We start from the raw sequence: 16,166 nt of genomic DNA, 5'->3' as shown, positions 1-16,166 counted from the left end.
CCGCGAATGGCGAAATCCCTGAATACTGAACTGCGTTCATGAAGATCGTCTGCATTCATGAATGGCACGTGCCCCCTTCGGCTGGGGGTGGGGAGGGGACACAGCTGGCTGGCGGTGGCGGCAAGCACAGAGCTCCCGCAGACACCACTGGCACTGTAACAAGGTGACATCCCACTGCGCAGGGAATATTTGGCACACTGTGAATATTTGAAACCGCGAATGCTGAACCCGCAAATAGCCAGGGTTTCCTGTAGTTGCGAGCGCTGCCCCACATTGAGAGCTCCAGGATTGTGGAGTGTTTGAGCCTCTGGGCAGTGTTTTGAGGAGACATCTGGGTACAAGGGATAACTTGGGAGTGGAGTAATATCTTGGCTTAGAGACAGCACTGAGGGGAATCTTTTTTTAAACCCCCTGGGGCACAGAGAAGTCTCCCCTGGTCAGTTGTATTGTGGGACACTGTATGGTGTTATTATTGCATTATTAGGCAGACCCACAGAAAGAGACAATTCCCCACAAAATGTGTGGGTGGGGAAAGCAGCGGAGGGAGGGGAAGGGACTTGCCCAAGATCAGCCCACTGGTCAGCCTCAGAGTGGTGAGTCCAAGCTGGATGTCTGCCATTGTAATGTAGTGCCTAAGTCATGGGAATATCCTGACTCACACAGCTGTGGCGTACCTGGGAAGCTGGGACAGTGCACAGGCATGTTGTGTGGGGAGGGGCAGAATCCTATTAGATGTGCCAAACCCATGGTGGGCAGGTCTCCATTTTCTTGCCTGTATTATCAATGGGGGGGCTGTATTTTCATTCAGGGGGCCAAGCTCCCTGAGTAGTGCATGGAGTTGGTCAGAAGAAGACATGCCTATTTGAGTCTGGGTCTGCATTTGTCTGTCAGATATCATCAGACCCTCTGGTGCCATCACCCCAAGTGCTCAGGCCCTCCCTTTGTGAAAGCTGTGCTGCAAATCCTGCATGTGGGAGAGCTTCACCCAGATAAAATGCTTCTCTCATGGAAAGGACTCAGCAGCCTCTGCCTCCCCCAGTCCTTAGCTAGGGCCTAAGGCCTAATTTTATGTTATTGCCAGGTCTCACCTCCCAGCACCACCTCACGCTGGAGGGGTTGGGACCCTACTGCCTGGCATCCCTTTTGCTTTTTAAGCCCATTTAGTCTTAGGAGAAGAGGTGATGCAGGGCCTATCATTAGTGCCCCTGTGAGACCAGCAGGGGTGAGCCTCAGGGTCCCAGCGCAGGCCCACATGGGGCTAAAGTGTTTTTGCCCCTGGTCCAGGAGGTTGGTGAGATCCAACTCCACATGCCATGCAGGGAGGGTGACCAACCCCACTCTCACACAGGTGCTCAACAGCTCACAGGGACCAAGGAGGTAACAAACCTCTGTCTGGTCCATCCCACCTCTGGGGAGCTGGCTGCATGCTGGACCCTGGGTAGGGGCTTGGCTGGCTCAGGGGAGGAGAATGAGGTACAGGGTCCCTGGTACCTGGCCCCTGTTTCTTGGAGACAAAGTGGTGCTGGAGATTTTTGTCATGGGACCAGTGTCCGTTTCCAGGGGAGAGTGGGTGCAGCCTTGCCTGGTCTCCCTCTCCTAAGAGGACCTCCCTGAAACCAGCCCTGTCATGCCCTCACAAGGGGCAAGCCTGTGGCTTACAGACCCTGGCACTTCCCTGCCCTTGGTGATCTGTAGCACCTCTGCCTAGGAGACCTCCTGGAGAGGAAGTGAGTTTGGCTTGTTCTTTAAAGAGGAGGAGATCAGACTGCCAGCATCCCCAGTAGCACAGCAGCTCTGCTTGGCTCCAGATCACCAGTATTACTAGCCTCACTCATTCTCCTCGGGCCCCAGTCAGCCACACTCGCAACAGTGCAGGTTCAAAACACTATTATTAACCTAGGGAGAACACCCACACAATACAATGAAATACAGGGTCTTGGGGAACTGACCTTTGGGCACTGGTACCAGCCCTGGCTGCCATCTCCCCACAGGGCATCAAGGGCATCAAGGCATCCTGCTTATGTGACTATTTACAGTAATTATTAGACACCAAGATATGCTCACACTGAGCTCCCCTCCCCTCTCCCCAGTTGCTCCCCACAAGATGTACAGGCTAGAGCAGAAACCACTCAACCCTTCCCATCACAATCTTCATCTGCGAGTTTCCAGTGCCTCTAAGCCAAGGGCTGGCCACAGTCACCCTGACGGTCTGTTGAGAAAGAGCAAAGAGCTGTGTTCTCACCCAGGACTGAGAGGGTCCGGTTAACTGCAGCTTTCACCTATAGCCCTGAGTGGCGGGGAGGGAGCTGAGGCCCTACAGCCAGTGAGTCAGTCAGCTCCGCAGCTCCACCACGGGTGAGGATGCCCAAGCTGGTCACCCTTGCGCAGTGCTGACTACACCAGTATAATGTGTCCTCTGCCCAGGGCCACATAGAGCCTGATCTTGGGGTCACTAGCTCAGGCATGAGTGTCTCAGCCCTGTATGTGTAGGATGAGAACTGTGTCTTCCCAGGCACTGCACCAGAAATCCCTAGGTGAAAAGCTATTTTGATTTTTCCTCAATGGAAAAAAATTAAAACTTCTGGGGAAAAATTTTACTGACACTAAACTTTTCCCCTCCCATAGTTTTTCTGTCAACTCTCAGCCACATGTTTTGCACTTGCTTCTATGTGAACTTTTTGTGGGTTGCGCTGTCCCTCTTTGAGCTTGTGCAGCACCTGGTGCAGCTGGGTTGGGGTCTGTGCCAGGGCTTCAGGGCTCCAAGGTACTCGCACATCAAGAGTGCACAGCTGCTCCACCATGTTTTTCGGCACTGCGCTAGCCAGAGTTCAGACCCCATCAACTTGATGGTCTGTTGGGAAGGAACAAAAGTTGAACCTGAAACAGCTGAATAGCACAGCTACCACCCAAAAGCTCTAATGTAGGGAAAGAGCTACTGCTGGAAACACAACCAGCTGTGGATGTCCTGTGCACCTCTATCACTTCTTCTGAGATGGCTGTCCTGCAGGGGCAGATCCCACCCTCTTCCCCACTGCTATGTGTATGAGCATCCTCCTGAGGTCACCTCCTGGCTACATAATGCCCGGCTCTACAGAGGCCAGTGCACTTTCCTGTGATGATGCAGTTATTGCTTTTGTTCCCCACAGTCTTCTTCCTTCTCCCCAGTCTCAGGCTGTTGAATACAAGGGATCAAGGGCTGTGGGGACTAAGGGGTCCATGAGTCCTGCCAGAGCACCTGCCTGGTTGCTGGGGCCTGCAGAGGCAAGTTTATCTAAGTCAAGGGATGCCATTTTATTTAAAAAATACTGCCAAATTGGAGTGTGTAGAGAAGTACAACAGAAGGGGTTTGCAGGCTGGGGAAAGTGCCTGATGGCGAGAGACCTAAAGAAAGCAGTTAGTTTTTCTGATCAGACAGAAGACCAAGAGGTGACTTTATCTCGGTGTACAATGGATCAAAGGATCATAGAAAATGAGGGTTCGAAGGGCCCTCAAGAGGTCACATCTCGACCAACCTCCTGCTCAAAGCAGGACCAGCCCCAACTAGTTCATCTCAGTAGGGCTTTACTGAGCTGGGCATTAAAAACCTCCAAGGATGGAGAGTCCACAACTTCCCTGGGTAACCTGTTTCAGTGCTGTACTACCCTTCTAGCAAGAAATAGGTTAGGAGGGTAGTACTGGCAAAAATGCCAGTGCAAACTCCCTGCTGTGCCAATCACCATGATATCTGTGCTCCTCAATATCATTTCTGTTCCAGTCGGTGTTTCTACCACCTAGTCTCAGATCAGCGAGGGGAGAATTGCCCCAACACACACACTTCAGCGCAGGCCCCTGGGAAGAAGAGGAGTGCTGAGCTGAGTCAGCCGAGGACTCAGCATTAGCCACCCTCCCTACCAGAGGGGCTGAAAGAAGGGAAGATCACATGCAAGTCTTATCCAGGTGTTCAGCTCATTCCAGATGTGCACCATTTCTGCTGGACTGGTCCCAAATATTGTAGCTCCACCAGCTGCAGAAGTTATGTGGCTGGGAAGGGATTAGCTCTTGGTCATCTGCCTGCAGGAAATTTAGGTTGCGGGACACTAGGCTAGTGTGCCTATGACCTGTAGGCTTTGGAAAGTCTCATCTGGACACTGGAGCCTTTTAAAGTGCAAGTGAAGCTGAGATAAATGCAGATTATTCCTCTCCCTCCTGCTGCCCCGCTGCTGCACATGCAACCAGCTGCATCACTCCTCTGCTCAGCAGGTAAGGCCACATCCAGAGCAGTAAACCAGGCACTTACACAAGACATTTATGGGGCTGATCAGGATCTGGTCTGAAGCTGCTTCCCTCTGCTCAGCTTGAGCTATACACAGCTCCAGGGGGACCAGGGGACTCCCCAGAGAGGTCAGAGCAGTACCAGTAGCAGTTTGCACTCACAGGGGGCAGGGTCATGTGATGATTGTTATGCCAGTTACATTTTTTGGACATATGGGGCAGAGGGACAGATGTGACGTATGAGAACTGTGATGCCAGTTATGGAACGGTGATACAATACAGGAGATACATGTAGGTGTGTCATCGCACTGTACCACAGCCTTTGGTTGCTTGGCCACACCCTTGGGCATTTGAGCATGTCCCTTCTGGGTTGGGCTATTATTTTGGTAAGTTTTGCCAGCCACCTTGTTTCTGGGGCATGTCCCACCTTTATCTGCCTTTTAAACACCAGTCTGTTTGTCAACGCACCCTGCTGCTTGGGGTTGTCCCATAAAAAACCACTATAGACAGCCCTAGACACAGTCTTAAGATCAGTGATTCATAGTTTCATATTAGCTAGGGTCAGGAGGGACCTGAACAGATCATCTAGCCCGACCCCCTGCCACAGGCAGGAATGAATGCTGGGTTCACAAGACCCCAGGCAGGTGATCATCCAACCTCCTCTTGAATTTGCCCAAGGTAGGGGCGAGGACCACTTCCCTGGGAAGTTGGTTCCAGATTTTGGCCACCCTAACTGTAAAATATTGCCTTCTGATTTCTAACCTAAACCTATTCTCCACTAGCTTATTACCATTGTTCCTTGTCACCCCAGGTGGTGCTGGGGAGAATAGGGCTCTGCTTATTTGCTGTTGATCTCCCCTGATGAGTTTGTAGGCAGCCACCAGGTCCCCCCTCAGCCTCCTCTTGCTGAGGCTGAGCAGGTTCAGGTCCCTCAGTCTCTCCTCATAGGGCCTGTCTTGCTGCCCTCTCACCAAGCGGGTGGCCCTCCTCTGAACCCTCTCCAGGCTGGCCACATCCCTTTTGAAGTGCGGCACCCAGTACTGGGTGCCGTACTCCAACTGCGGCCTGACCAAAGTCGCATAGAGGGGGAGGATCACCCCTCTGGACCGGCTTAAGATGCATCTTTGGATGCATGACAAGGTATGGCTGGCCTTGCTGACTGCGGTCTGGCATTGGCGGCTCATGTTCATCTTGGAGTCAATCATGACTCCAAGATCATGACTCCAAGATCCCTTTTCGCCTCTGTGCTTTCGAGAAGGGAACTCCCCAGCCTGTATGTAAGCTGTGGATTCCTTCTCCCAAGGTGCAGCACCCTGCATTTCTCTACGTTGAACCCCATCCTATTCTCGTCTGCCCCCTCTTGTAGTCTGCCTAAATCTAGTTGCAGCCTCTCTCTCCCTTCAAGTGTGTCCACCTCGCCCCACATCTTAGTGTCATCAGCAAACTTGGACAGCGTGCTTTCCACCCCCTCGTCCAAGTCACTGATGAAGATGTTAAAGTGCGGGCCCCAGGATTGAGCCCTGGGGTACCCCACTGCTCACATCTCGCCAGGTTGAGTACAACCTGTCCACCACTACTCTCTGGGTGCGCCCCATCAGCCAATTTTTTACCCAGCCAACTGTGCAGACATCAACGCTGCAGTCGCTTAATTTATTGATGAAGATGGGGTGACAAGCCTTCTTAAAGTCTAGAAAGACTACATCCACGGCAACACCATCATCCAAGGATTTAGTTACTTGGTCATAAAAGGCAATCAGGTTGGTCAGGCAGGACCTGCCTTTGATGAACCCATGCTGATTGCCCCTGAGCGTGATTCTCCCCTGCAGGCCCCCCAAAGATGTGCTTCTTGATGATCCTCTCCAAGATCTTCCTGAGCACCGAGGTGAGGCTTACAGGCCTATAGTTACTTGGGTCCTCCTTCCTCTCTTTCTTGAAAATTGGGAACACATTAGCCAGTTTCCAATCCCCCAGCACCTGGCTAGATGACCATGAACGCTCATACAGCCAGGCCAAGGGCTCCGCGATGACCCCTGCCAGCTCCCTCAACACCCTTGGATGGAGGGCATCTGGACCTACAGATTTAAAAATGTCTAGCCCTTCCAGAAGATCCCTAACTACATCTGCGCTGACTGAAGGCCTGACAGAGCTATCCACAAGATTGTCTCTACCTCTGGTAGGTGGGATATCCCGGTCCCTGTTCAGGAAAACAGAGGCAAAGAAACTGTTAAAAATATCAGCTTTCTCATCTGGCATAGCCACAAGATTACCGTTTGCGTCTTGCAGGGGACCTACGTTGCCTGGTGCCCTCTTCTTGCTCCCAATGTACTTGAAAAAGTACTTTTTGTTGTCCTTAATCCTGGACGCTAGCCTGAGCTCCATCTCTGCCTTGGCCTTCCTAATAGGCCTCCTGCAGTCCTGGGCTGAGAAGGAATACTCCTCCTTGGTGATAGTTCCTCCCTTCCACTGGTAGTATGCCCCCCTTTTAGTCTTCAGGCATTGCTGAATGCCCTTGCTGAGCCAAGGGGGTTTCCGAGCACTCTTACCCCTCTTGCTTCTCTCAGGGACTGTTATCCTTTGATGTCTGACACTCCACGTCCTCTTGCTGCCGTCTGCCCTGACCAACAGGAGGAGTTCACCAACCCAGCAAAAACTTCTGTTCCACACATGCCTCCAGCCTTACTTACCTCTCGTTAGTGCATGGAGCTCATGGTTTTGCCCCAATCCAGTCGTCTCAGCACGTGGTGGCACAGCCATTGTCGTATTACCATGACCCCTGTGAGCTCACATTCCTGCTGGCACAACTTCAGGTATGGCCCCAAATGCATCACTCTGCTCTACTGACCATCCAGTGCTGCAGGCTTCATACTCAGCACAATACCTTTGCCTCAAGTACCTCCCGGTGCTGCTGGTCAGATCTATATCCCATCATTCTGCCCCTGGGGTCTCACAATCCTGATAATGCTACTCCTGTCACCCCTCCTTTTGGGACATGACAGTACTGTAGGAATTAGAACATCACAGTGCCCTGTCTCCAATTATAAAAGGAAGCATGTACAACCCTCATTGCATGTGTCTGCCCCCAGGGACCCCACAGGAAGTTCCTGTAGCTACTTCTAAAGTCATGTCAGCCTTTCCTGAATGCTCTCACAATGCTACAGCTTCCACCTGCATCCAGCAAGGAAACAAAGATAAGTCCAATTACAAAGTGCTCATTGAGAAGGGAAAGTAAGTTTAAAATAGGAATGAAATGAAACTGTTGTTTGAAAATTAAATTTTCAAGCGAAAGAGAAACAAGGAAATAATTAGGGAATGAAATATATATCTGATACAAAAAAAAAAAAAAGCTCAACCATTGAAATAGAACCAAGGGGGATTCGAATCCCAAATGCGATAAAATCACATGTGAGTTCCACCTTGATGTTAAAGATTGACCTGAAAGCGTTATGTAACACAGCATCTGAAATGAAAAGGTCCAGTCGGATGGGTTGAGAGAAGATGGCCTGTGTAGGAGGGTGGGAATTTGGGAGCTGTGTGCAGTGCTGCCCGCAGAAATGTCGGGGCCTGAGAGAAACTCCAGGCAAATTTTTTCCAGCCAAGGACCAGGGAGTTCTCCGTTATAGGTGATTAGAGGCACATATGATTTTTTTTCAGGCTGTCCATCAAACATAGGCACCAGCAATAAGAGAGCAAAGTCCTATTTCAAGCAACATGTCCAAGTCTTAGCTTGACAAACCCTTGGATGTGCTTGAATGGCCAAGTCCCCTTAAAAATATTTAACATCTCTAGATTGGGCTCAGGTGGTTCCTTATTACTTTAAACTATGTGATTGCACACAGTTCTCAGGACAGTTGCAATGAATATCATGCGCTAGGCCCTTGAATCTGCCCAGGGCTTTCTTTCTTCCTCTCCATTCAATGCAGCTTTTCTCCAGGAAGCCTGGGGTCCATTCACCTCTGAATCAGGGTTGGACAATGAGCCCACCACTCCCCTGTCCTTCTGCTTGGCATTGAGAGCATTGCAGAGCCTGGACTTATGCCTGTGTGAACACCTCCTAGGGGCTGCTAAAGGTTTGGTAAATGGGGACCGCAAGTCTGTCCTTTCAACTGCCTTGTATGGGCCATATCTTCAGCTGGTGTAAATTGTTCTGGCCTCCCAGAGAGCTACATGTGATTTACACCAAAGGAGGATCTAACCCAGATGACTCCAATTCACACCAGTGAGGACTTTAGGCCCAGGGCAGTGAGACCAGCTGGATCAACAGGTAGGAACTGAGCACTTTGCCCTTTGATCTTGAACAGGTCATTTCTGAAAATCCTGCTGTCACAGATGCCTTGAGACAGTGATGTCTGAGCTCCAGTGTGTGGCCCCAGTTCTCACTAGATACTGAGATGAGTCTGAGTTAACCACAGCCCCTGCTGCACTAGCACTGAGCTGGGCAGAGAGCTGAGTGAGTTGTGTTGGCTAGTAAGTCACATCCCCCCCAGCTCAGCTCTGGATGTGCAGGGGACGTGGGTATGGGCAGTGACAAACACTGCAGAGTACCAGGCTGCTCCAGCCTGGGGAAAGGAGGATGAGGCATGCATGGCAGGATACAGCCCTGGCAGAATACAAGCCCAGGTGCTGAGCATCCCCTCATGTTGCTAAGCCATGTGGGAAGGATGACGTGGGAGGATGTGGTCTTTACTCCCCATCTCCACAGAATAACAGGGAGGGCTGTACCCAGGCCTGGTGTGTGGGGACGTCACATGGAGGTTTCCTGTCCCACCACAGCCTGCTCTTTATAACCCCCCTAAAGCAGTGGCATTGTGAACTTTCTGAGTCGGGCTCCAGCGATGCTTCTGCCCCTGTTTCTCGTGAGCTCGCTCCTGCCCAGTGGGGCTCTGGCTGGTGAGTACAGAGAAGGGTGAGGCTTTTCCCCCCAGACCCACAGGGAGCTGAGCCCATTCTCTTCAAGGCGCTGTGCAGGGAGTTAGATTTAAACTTCAGTCTGGTCCCTGGGACTTGGAGCTCATAAGGGATGAGCATGCTGTGTGTGTGGACACGAGCTTCTCAGGGGGCGGGGACCAAGAGGAACATTTCCAGGGGCTCAGCTCAGGGGCAGGATTTGGGGCTGCTGCCAGGGACAGGGAGCTCTGACCAGCCAGAGCTGTGGTCCGAGAGATTTAGGGAGGTAGGAGATTGTGGACTTCTGTCTCCTGACTTTGTGTCTCTCTGGGATGGGGGATTCCCAGGGGAGATCATCGGTGGACAGGAAGCCAAACCTCACTCAAGACCATACATGGCCTTTGTGGAGATAAAAGGTTCTCAGTGTGGAGGGTTCCTGGTGCGAAAGGATTTCGTCTTGACAGCCGCACACTGTGATCCTAAAGGGTGAGATTCCCCTCTGTGCCTCCCGGCAGCAGCTGGTCCTGTCTGCAAGGCCAGGGTCCTTCCAGCTCTGAATCTGGGTTGGGAATTGAGTGCAGTGGTCCACTGTCCTTCTGTTTGGCACTGAGAGTACTGCAGAGCAGTTACACTCTGCACGTACCTGGCTGCAATGTTACCACCTTCCTCCATCCCTGACCTCTGTGTGGGATTGAGAGGGGCCACCTGGGCACAGGTGTGGATGCCTGGCTGCTTGGGGACAAGCTGATCCTTCCCTGACTTTCCTCATGGTGGTGGGCCATTGTTGGGAATAGGCTGCCCCAGGCAGGGTAGTTTTTGACCCCTCTTGAAGGAGACGGGTTTCATCCCCTGCCCAGCATAGAGAATGGGGCCTCCGTCCATCCCAATACTGCACCGACCCCGAGTGAGAGCAGGGGTCCTGTAACAGGACACCTCTGGGGCTGACCCTGACAACCTGGGCAGCCCCATAGGACCTGCTTGGCCCACACTGGCTGCCTGTGGGATCACCTGCTTGTCTCACCTGCTACGGCCTTGAAGGATGAGATGATGATCCAGTTGGGGAGACTGCCCTCAGAGATTCACCTGGCTTCCTCCTCCTCAGGCTCAGGGAGCAGGGCTCCTCCTCTTGTGCTCAGTCCTAGCTAAGAGTGTCTCATTTATCTGACCTTTGGGCTCTAGGCCCCGTCACCATGTACTGGCAAATTCAGTAGGTGCCTGGAGGTCACTCAGGGAGCCCATGGCTGAGCGAGGGCTTCAACCTACATCTTCAAAGGTCTGTGCTGGTACCAGGTCCACACACTGTTGTGCTCCAGCTGGTCAGGGCAGAGTTCACAAGTGCCCATGTGGTTTAGAAGCCTACATTATTCTGAAGGTGAGGGGAAGCTGCTCTCCAAGTTACTTAGGTGACATGGGAGGCTGGTGGAGGAAGAGGCAGGGAGGATGACTAAGATTTGGAATAACGTGGGAAAGAGAGAATCTGCCTCTCCTGCAGAAGGGAGGGTGTAAGGACCATCCCCTCTCTGCAAAAGGCCTCTCTTCTCAGTCAGTGTCTGGGCCTCCATATTTTTAAAGACGTGGAGAGCTTCAGCTTTAAACATAAGACACAGGCCTGGAAGAGTTCTCCTAGGTCATGCTGACCATCCTGCACCTCTTTCCCAAACTGCTCAAGGTCTCTTAGAGCTACTTTGGTCCTTTTTCCTACTCTTTCCCTGCCTCCATTTTTCATGGCTACTATACGTTCCCTTGCTGAGCTTTGACTCTGAGCCCAGCTCTTCTTTCCTGAAATATCAGTAAAAACAAACTGGAAGTGGGAAATTTTGTGTAATCCCATGATGCCAGGAGCTGGGGTTTTGATGAAAAATGTGGACTATCAGAAGAATTGTGGTAAAATGTCAGGAGTTAGCAGCAGTAAACAGCTAGGGAGCAGCCAGGAACAAAGCCAGAGACATCAAAATATAACCCTTAGGATTGAGTATCCTTCCTGAAGTCAGAATTATACCATTTCAGCCAGTCTGGGCCTCAAAGAAAGGGAAACAATACACGAGTCATTCTCGGAGCCCATGACCTCAGCATGATGGAGAAGAATAGGCAGGAAATTGCTGTGCGAGACATAATTCCTCATGAGAACTACAATAGGAGAACCAAAGAAAATGACATCATGCTGCTCCAGGTACTGTGCATAATGAGAGGGTGCTGGGGAAGGGCTGTGCTTCTCTGCACACAGCAGGTGTGAAGCTCCCTCTCTATGGCTAGCAGAGGATGAGGTCTAGTGGCTAAGGCACCTGCCCCTGGGAGCTGTGATTGTGTTTGCTACCCCTGCTCTAGAACGGGAGTGAGTAACAGTAATGGGTTAGAGTGGGACCCTGGCAGTCAGGACCTGTAGGTGTTCTTCTCATTTGTAAGAGGAAAAGGGATACTGGGGGCGCCTTGTTTTATCTCTGACTCTGGAAAGGGGAGTGAGGACTGGGGAGTTGGGTATGTCTGCTTGTTCCTGCAAGCTCTTCCTGTGGATTTGGGGGTTTGGTGTTTGTCAGCTGGAGTGTGTGGGGGCAAATGCTCAGAAGTGTCCCAGCGAGGATATGTCAAAGCTGCAGGGCAGACCTGCCTTTATACCAGGCAGAGGGATTTGGGCACCAGAAGACCTAGGCTCCAGTCCTGGGTCCATTAGTGGTGTACTGGGCACATCTACACAAATGTTTACTGTGGAATTGCCTAATTAACTCTGCTGTAAACCTCTTGGTGCCTACATATGTAGCCCTATTAGGTTGCACTAAACTAATAAACTCTGCTGTAAATACAAGTACTATCCTGCAGCAGAGTTTTTTTCATGTGCTGGAAAGCATGTGTAGATGCTGACAGGGGTGGCTGCAGCACGTGAGTACTTCAGTGTGCGGGCTGCCCGCCAGCTAGCCCCGTGCTGGAGCACCCTTATGCTCCAGCCAGTCCCTCTACACCATGTTGAGCCAGGTTGGAGCAACACGAGGCTGGCAGGCTGAATCCCCAGACCCCTGCCACCCAGGGCTGCTCTGATCTGGCTCTTACTTTCCCAGTCCCAGGCACATGTTCAAATATTGTTCTCAAGAGCTATAAACTCCTGTGAATAAGCGCCAGAGTTTATTACTTCAAATTAATTGCACATGTAGATGCACTCCTTCTGGGTGACTTCATGCAAGTCCTTCAGCCCTAGGCCTTACTATCCCTTTTGCTAAATGAGGACTTTTGTAGCCCCTCTTCCCAAGTTCCATTAATGAGCTTGAAGAAACTATTAGAGAGAGTGAGCAGCAAAAGCCAAACTCTCAGCATTGGTCTTAATCTGGCTGCAATTGCCAGCAAATTAGAGGGCATGATATATCTCCTTCTTCTTCCCTCTGTCCTCCCTATGGAAGCTGGCACGCAAAGCTAAAATAACCAAGACCGTGGATCTGATTCGTCTGCCCCAAGCTAATAATGTGCTGAAACCAGGAACCACATGCAGCGTGGCTGGATGGGGAAGGACTGGAGTGCACATTATCCGGCCATCCAACAAACTCCAAGAGGTGGATTTGAAAATGGGTGATGAGGAGCAATGTAGGTACCTTTATGGCTCTTTCAACTCTACTTTGATGATTTGCATGGGAGACAGCAGAGACAAGAAGTCATCTTTCAAGGTAACTTTTGGCCCAACCCTGCTTCCTACAGTGCAGCTCCTCCTCCTGCTATGCTGAGCTCAGTACTAAAATACTGAATTCCCAGCATGGCATGAAGTCATTTAGCAGCTTGGCTTGCTACACTTGGAAAGGAAGGTGTTAAACGAACCCACTATTTTCCAGGCTTGATCCTGATACTACAAAATGCTGTATGTGAGTGTAAACAGCCACGATAGCTTGATATTTCCATTTGCTCTCATGCCCAGTTGGGGTTCAGATAGATGGGCTTTCAAAGAGGCCTGATTCTCAGAGAAAACTGGCAGTCAATTGGCATGTTAGCCTGCTTCTAGAAAGACATGGATAAGTGAGGGGGTGAAGGGTCTACACATGGGTGACAAGGAAGTTAAAGTGCTTGGAAGGCAAGACATAGGAAGAGAGGCTGAAGGAGCTGGGCATGTTCAGCTTGCAGAAAAGGTGCCTAAGAGGAGACATGACAGCAGTCTTCAGATATATGCAGGGCACCAGAAAGAGAGAGGAAAACACCTTTTCTCCTTTGCTGCAGCAAGTAGAGCACCCAGTGGTCTGCAGATTCAGCAAAGTCGATTTTGACTAGAGATCAGAAAAAACTTCTTCACTGTTAGAGCAGTGAGGAACAGATGCTTTGGGAAGCTGTGGCCTCTGTTGCTGGAGGTTTTCAAGAAGAGGCTGGACAGCCACTGGTTGAGGATGAGCTAGGTGTAGTTGTGTCCAGGTACTACTGCAGGTATTTCCCCTGCTTTGGTGCTTTGTTGGCTGCCACATGGGGCTGGGAGGGAATTCTTTCCACTCCTGCAGCTACACATGTCCAGGGTGTTTCTAAGTCTTCCTGGAGGCAATAGTATTTGGGCACTTTGACTGGACCATGCCAGGGCTCATGCAGCGACATAAACCCAGAGGTTCTTGGCTAGAGGGCCTTCCCCACCACTCAGGGCCAGACCGATGCCACATCTGGGACCAGAAAGGAACTTTACCCCGTGGTCAAACTGGGGTGGACTGGAGGTGTTTTTTTACTTCCTCTGTTGTTGAGGCATGGCCCTCTGCCTTGGATTTCTTGAGCATATTTTAATACTGGCAGAACCTTGGCTACCATGGTCCCCCTGCTTTACCTGTGGCAGGTACCTGTGGATGTTATGTCTTCTGTTTAGTCAGGAATGATTGTTGTTTAGTTGAGAGGTTAGGCAGTGGATAGGTACAGGATGGTTTGGGTAGGGCTGATCCTGCCTCAGGCAGGGCTTGGACCAGGTGACCTCTGCTCTAGGATTCCACAACTCTATGATTCCTTTCTCTCCTTTTTGTAGGGTGATTCCGGGGGGCCTCTGGTTTGCAAAGGTATAGCCCAGGGTATCGTGTCCTTTGGAAAACACAGTGGCATTCCTCCTGCTGTCTATACTCGGGTCTCGGCCTACATCGATTGGATAGAGGAGAACATGGGCCAGAAGTAGCTCTGGGGAGCTCTTTGTGCTTGTGCCAGAGGGAGGCTGACTGTAAGCTGCTGTGCTGCTCCCCTGCAGTCACTCCCCTGGGACGTTCCTCTCCGAGTCCCAACTCTATCATGAGCATGTCAGGATGTTCCTGGACACTTGCCATCATTACACAGGGATACCCTGAGCTAGCCTGTATTCCCTTTCCTTCTTCCTTGAGGGAAGAACCCAATATCCCATTCCCAGAGGGTCTTGATACAACTGATTTCTCCTCACTCTGGGGCTAGATTCCAGCCAGCCCCACACATAGAAAGACCTTATACCTCATTACCAAACTCTCCTGTGATAGACAGACCTTCTCCTGTGGATGGATTGAAGCTGGAGCCTGCCAGAGAGGAAAGGTCCCTGGTGCCATTCTCTTCTCTTTTGCTTCTTCATTTCTAGTGTGAAAACCTTTCCTTGTAATGTTTCAGTGAAATCCTACAACATGCTGTTCTTGGCAATAAACGGCTTTAAGCAGCAGTTGCTGCAGGTGTCTCAAGTCCTGTTTGTTTCACTAAGTAACACCGCTCTAGGTATGGAGATCCATTTCTCAGTCTGGGCTCCCCAACATCCCCAGGACCTGACAAGGTATTGCCATCCAGGATACAGGCACTCCCACACCCTTTCCTTCACCTGCTCACTGGTCTCATGCAGTGATAGTTCACAGGAAGCCCCAGACTGGCTAGGTCCCGGGTCTAGTAGTTGTGAGCACTGCATCACATGAAGAGTTCCAGGATTGTGGAGTGCTGGAGCCACTGGGCAGCATTTAGAGATGTCTCCCCAGTGCCTAGCTAGGGCCCAAAGCCTAATTTCATGTTATTGCCAGGGACCCCACTGTCAGGCACCCCCTTCTGCTATTTAAGCTCATTTAGACTTTGCCTAGGACTGGAGGTGACAGAGGGCCTGCTGGATCAGCAGGGGTGAGCCTCAGGGTCCCAGCTCAGGCCCACATGGGGCTACAGTGTTTTTGCCCCTGGTCCAGGAGGTTGGTGAGATCCAACTCCATGCCGCATGCAGGGAGGGTGACCAACCCCACTTTCACACAGGTGCTCAACAGCTCCAGGGACCAAGGTGGTACCAAACCTCTGTCTGCCCCTTCCCAGCTCTAGGGAGCTGACTGCACACTGGGCCCTGGGAAGGGCCTTGGCTGGCTCAGGGGAGGAGAATAGGTACAGGGTCCCTGGCACCAAACTGTTTCTTGGAGACAAAATGGCAGTGGAGATTTGTCATGGGACCAGCACCAGTTCATGGTGGAGAGTGGGTGGGATGCTCTTTCTTGGGATTTCCCAAGCAGCAGCCTCATCTGGTCTCCCTCTCCTGAGAGGATCTCCCTGAACCCAGCCCTGGCTCATTGTGAGAGCATGACAGCCTCTGGTTTTGAGGCCCTGGCTCTTCCCTGCCCTTGGTGATCTGTAGCACCTCCGCCTCGGAGAGCTCCTGGGGAGGAAGTGGGTTTGGCTTCTTTGAAGAGGAGGGTGTCAGAGTGCCCGTATCCCAACAGCACAGCAGCTCTGCTTGGCTCCAAATAAGCAGTGCTACTAGCCTCAATCATTTTCCTCGGGCCCCAGTGAGCCACCCTTGCAACAACGCAGGTACAAAACACTAGTATTAACCTGGGGACACCACCTACCCAATACAATGAAATACAAGGTCATGGGGAACTGATCTCTGAGCGCTGGCACCAGGCCCAGACTGCCATCTTCCCCCAGGAGGAAAAGGGCATCGTGTTGTCCTGCTTCTATGAGTATTTATAGCAATTATTTGACACCACAAAGTATTTGACACCAAGATATGCTCACACTGAGCTCCCCCTTCCATCTTCCCAGTTGCTCCTCACAAGGTCTACAGGCCAGAGCTCAAACCACTCAACCCTTTTCATCACAATCTTCATCTCCAAGTTTCC

General features: G+C 51.3%; 1 protein-coding gene across 1 annotated transcript; it reads left to right on the top strand.

Annotated features, from left to right (window-relative positions):
* Positions 1–9,083: 9,083 nt before the first annotated feature.
* Positions 9,084–14,699, top strand: LOC102562017 (mast cell protease 1A). Its single transcript, XM_059731825.1, has 5 exons — positions 9,084–9,138; positions 9,483–9,621; positions 11,143–11,305; positions 12,522–12,782; positions 14,099–14,699. Exons 1-5 carry the CDS (start codon positions 9,084–9,086, stop codon positions 14,240–14,242), a joined length of 762 nt encoding a protein of 253 aa, XP_059587808.1. The 3' UTR covers positions 14,243–14,699.
* Positions 14,700–16,166: the final 1,467 nt, after the last annotated feature.

The sequence above is a fragment of the Alligator mississippiensis genome, chromosome 7, assembly GCF_030867095.1.
Source record: "Alligator mississippiensis isolate rAllMis1 chromosome 7, rAllMis1, whole genome shotgun sequence".
NCBI lineage: Eukaryota > Metazoa > Chordata > Crocodylia > Alligatoridae > Alligator > Alligator mississippiensis.
This window is presented reverse-complemented; position numbering and strand designations above follow the sequence as displayed.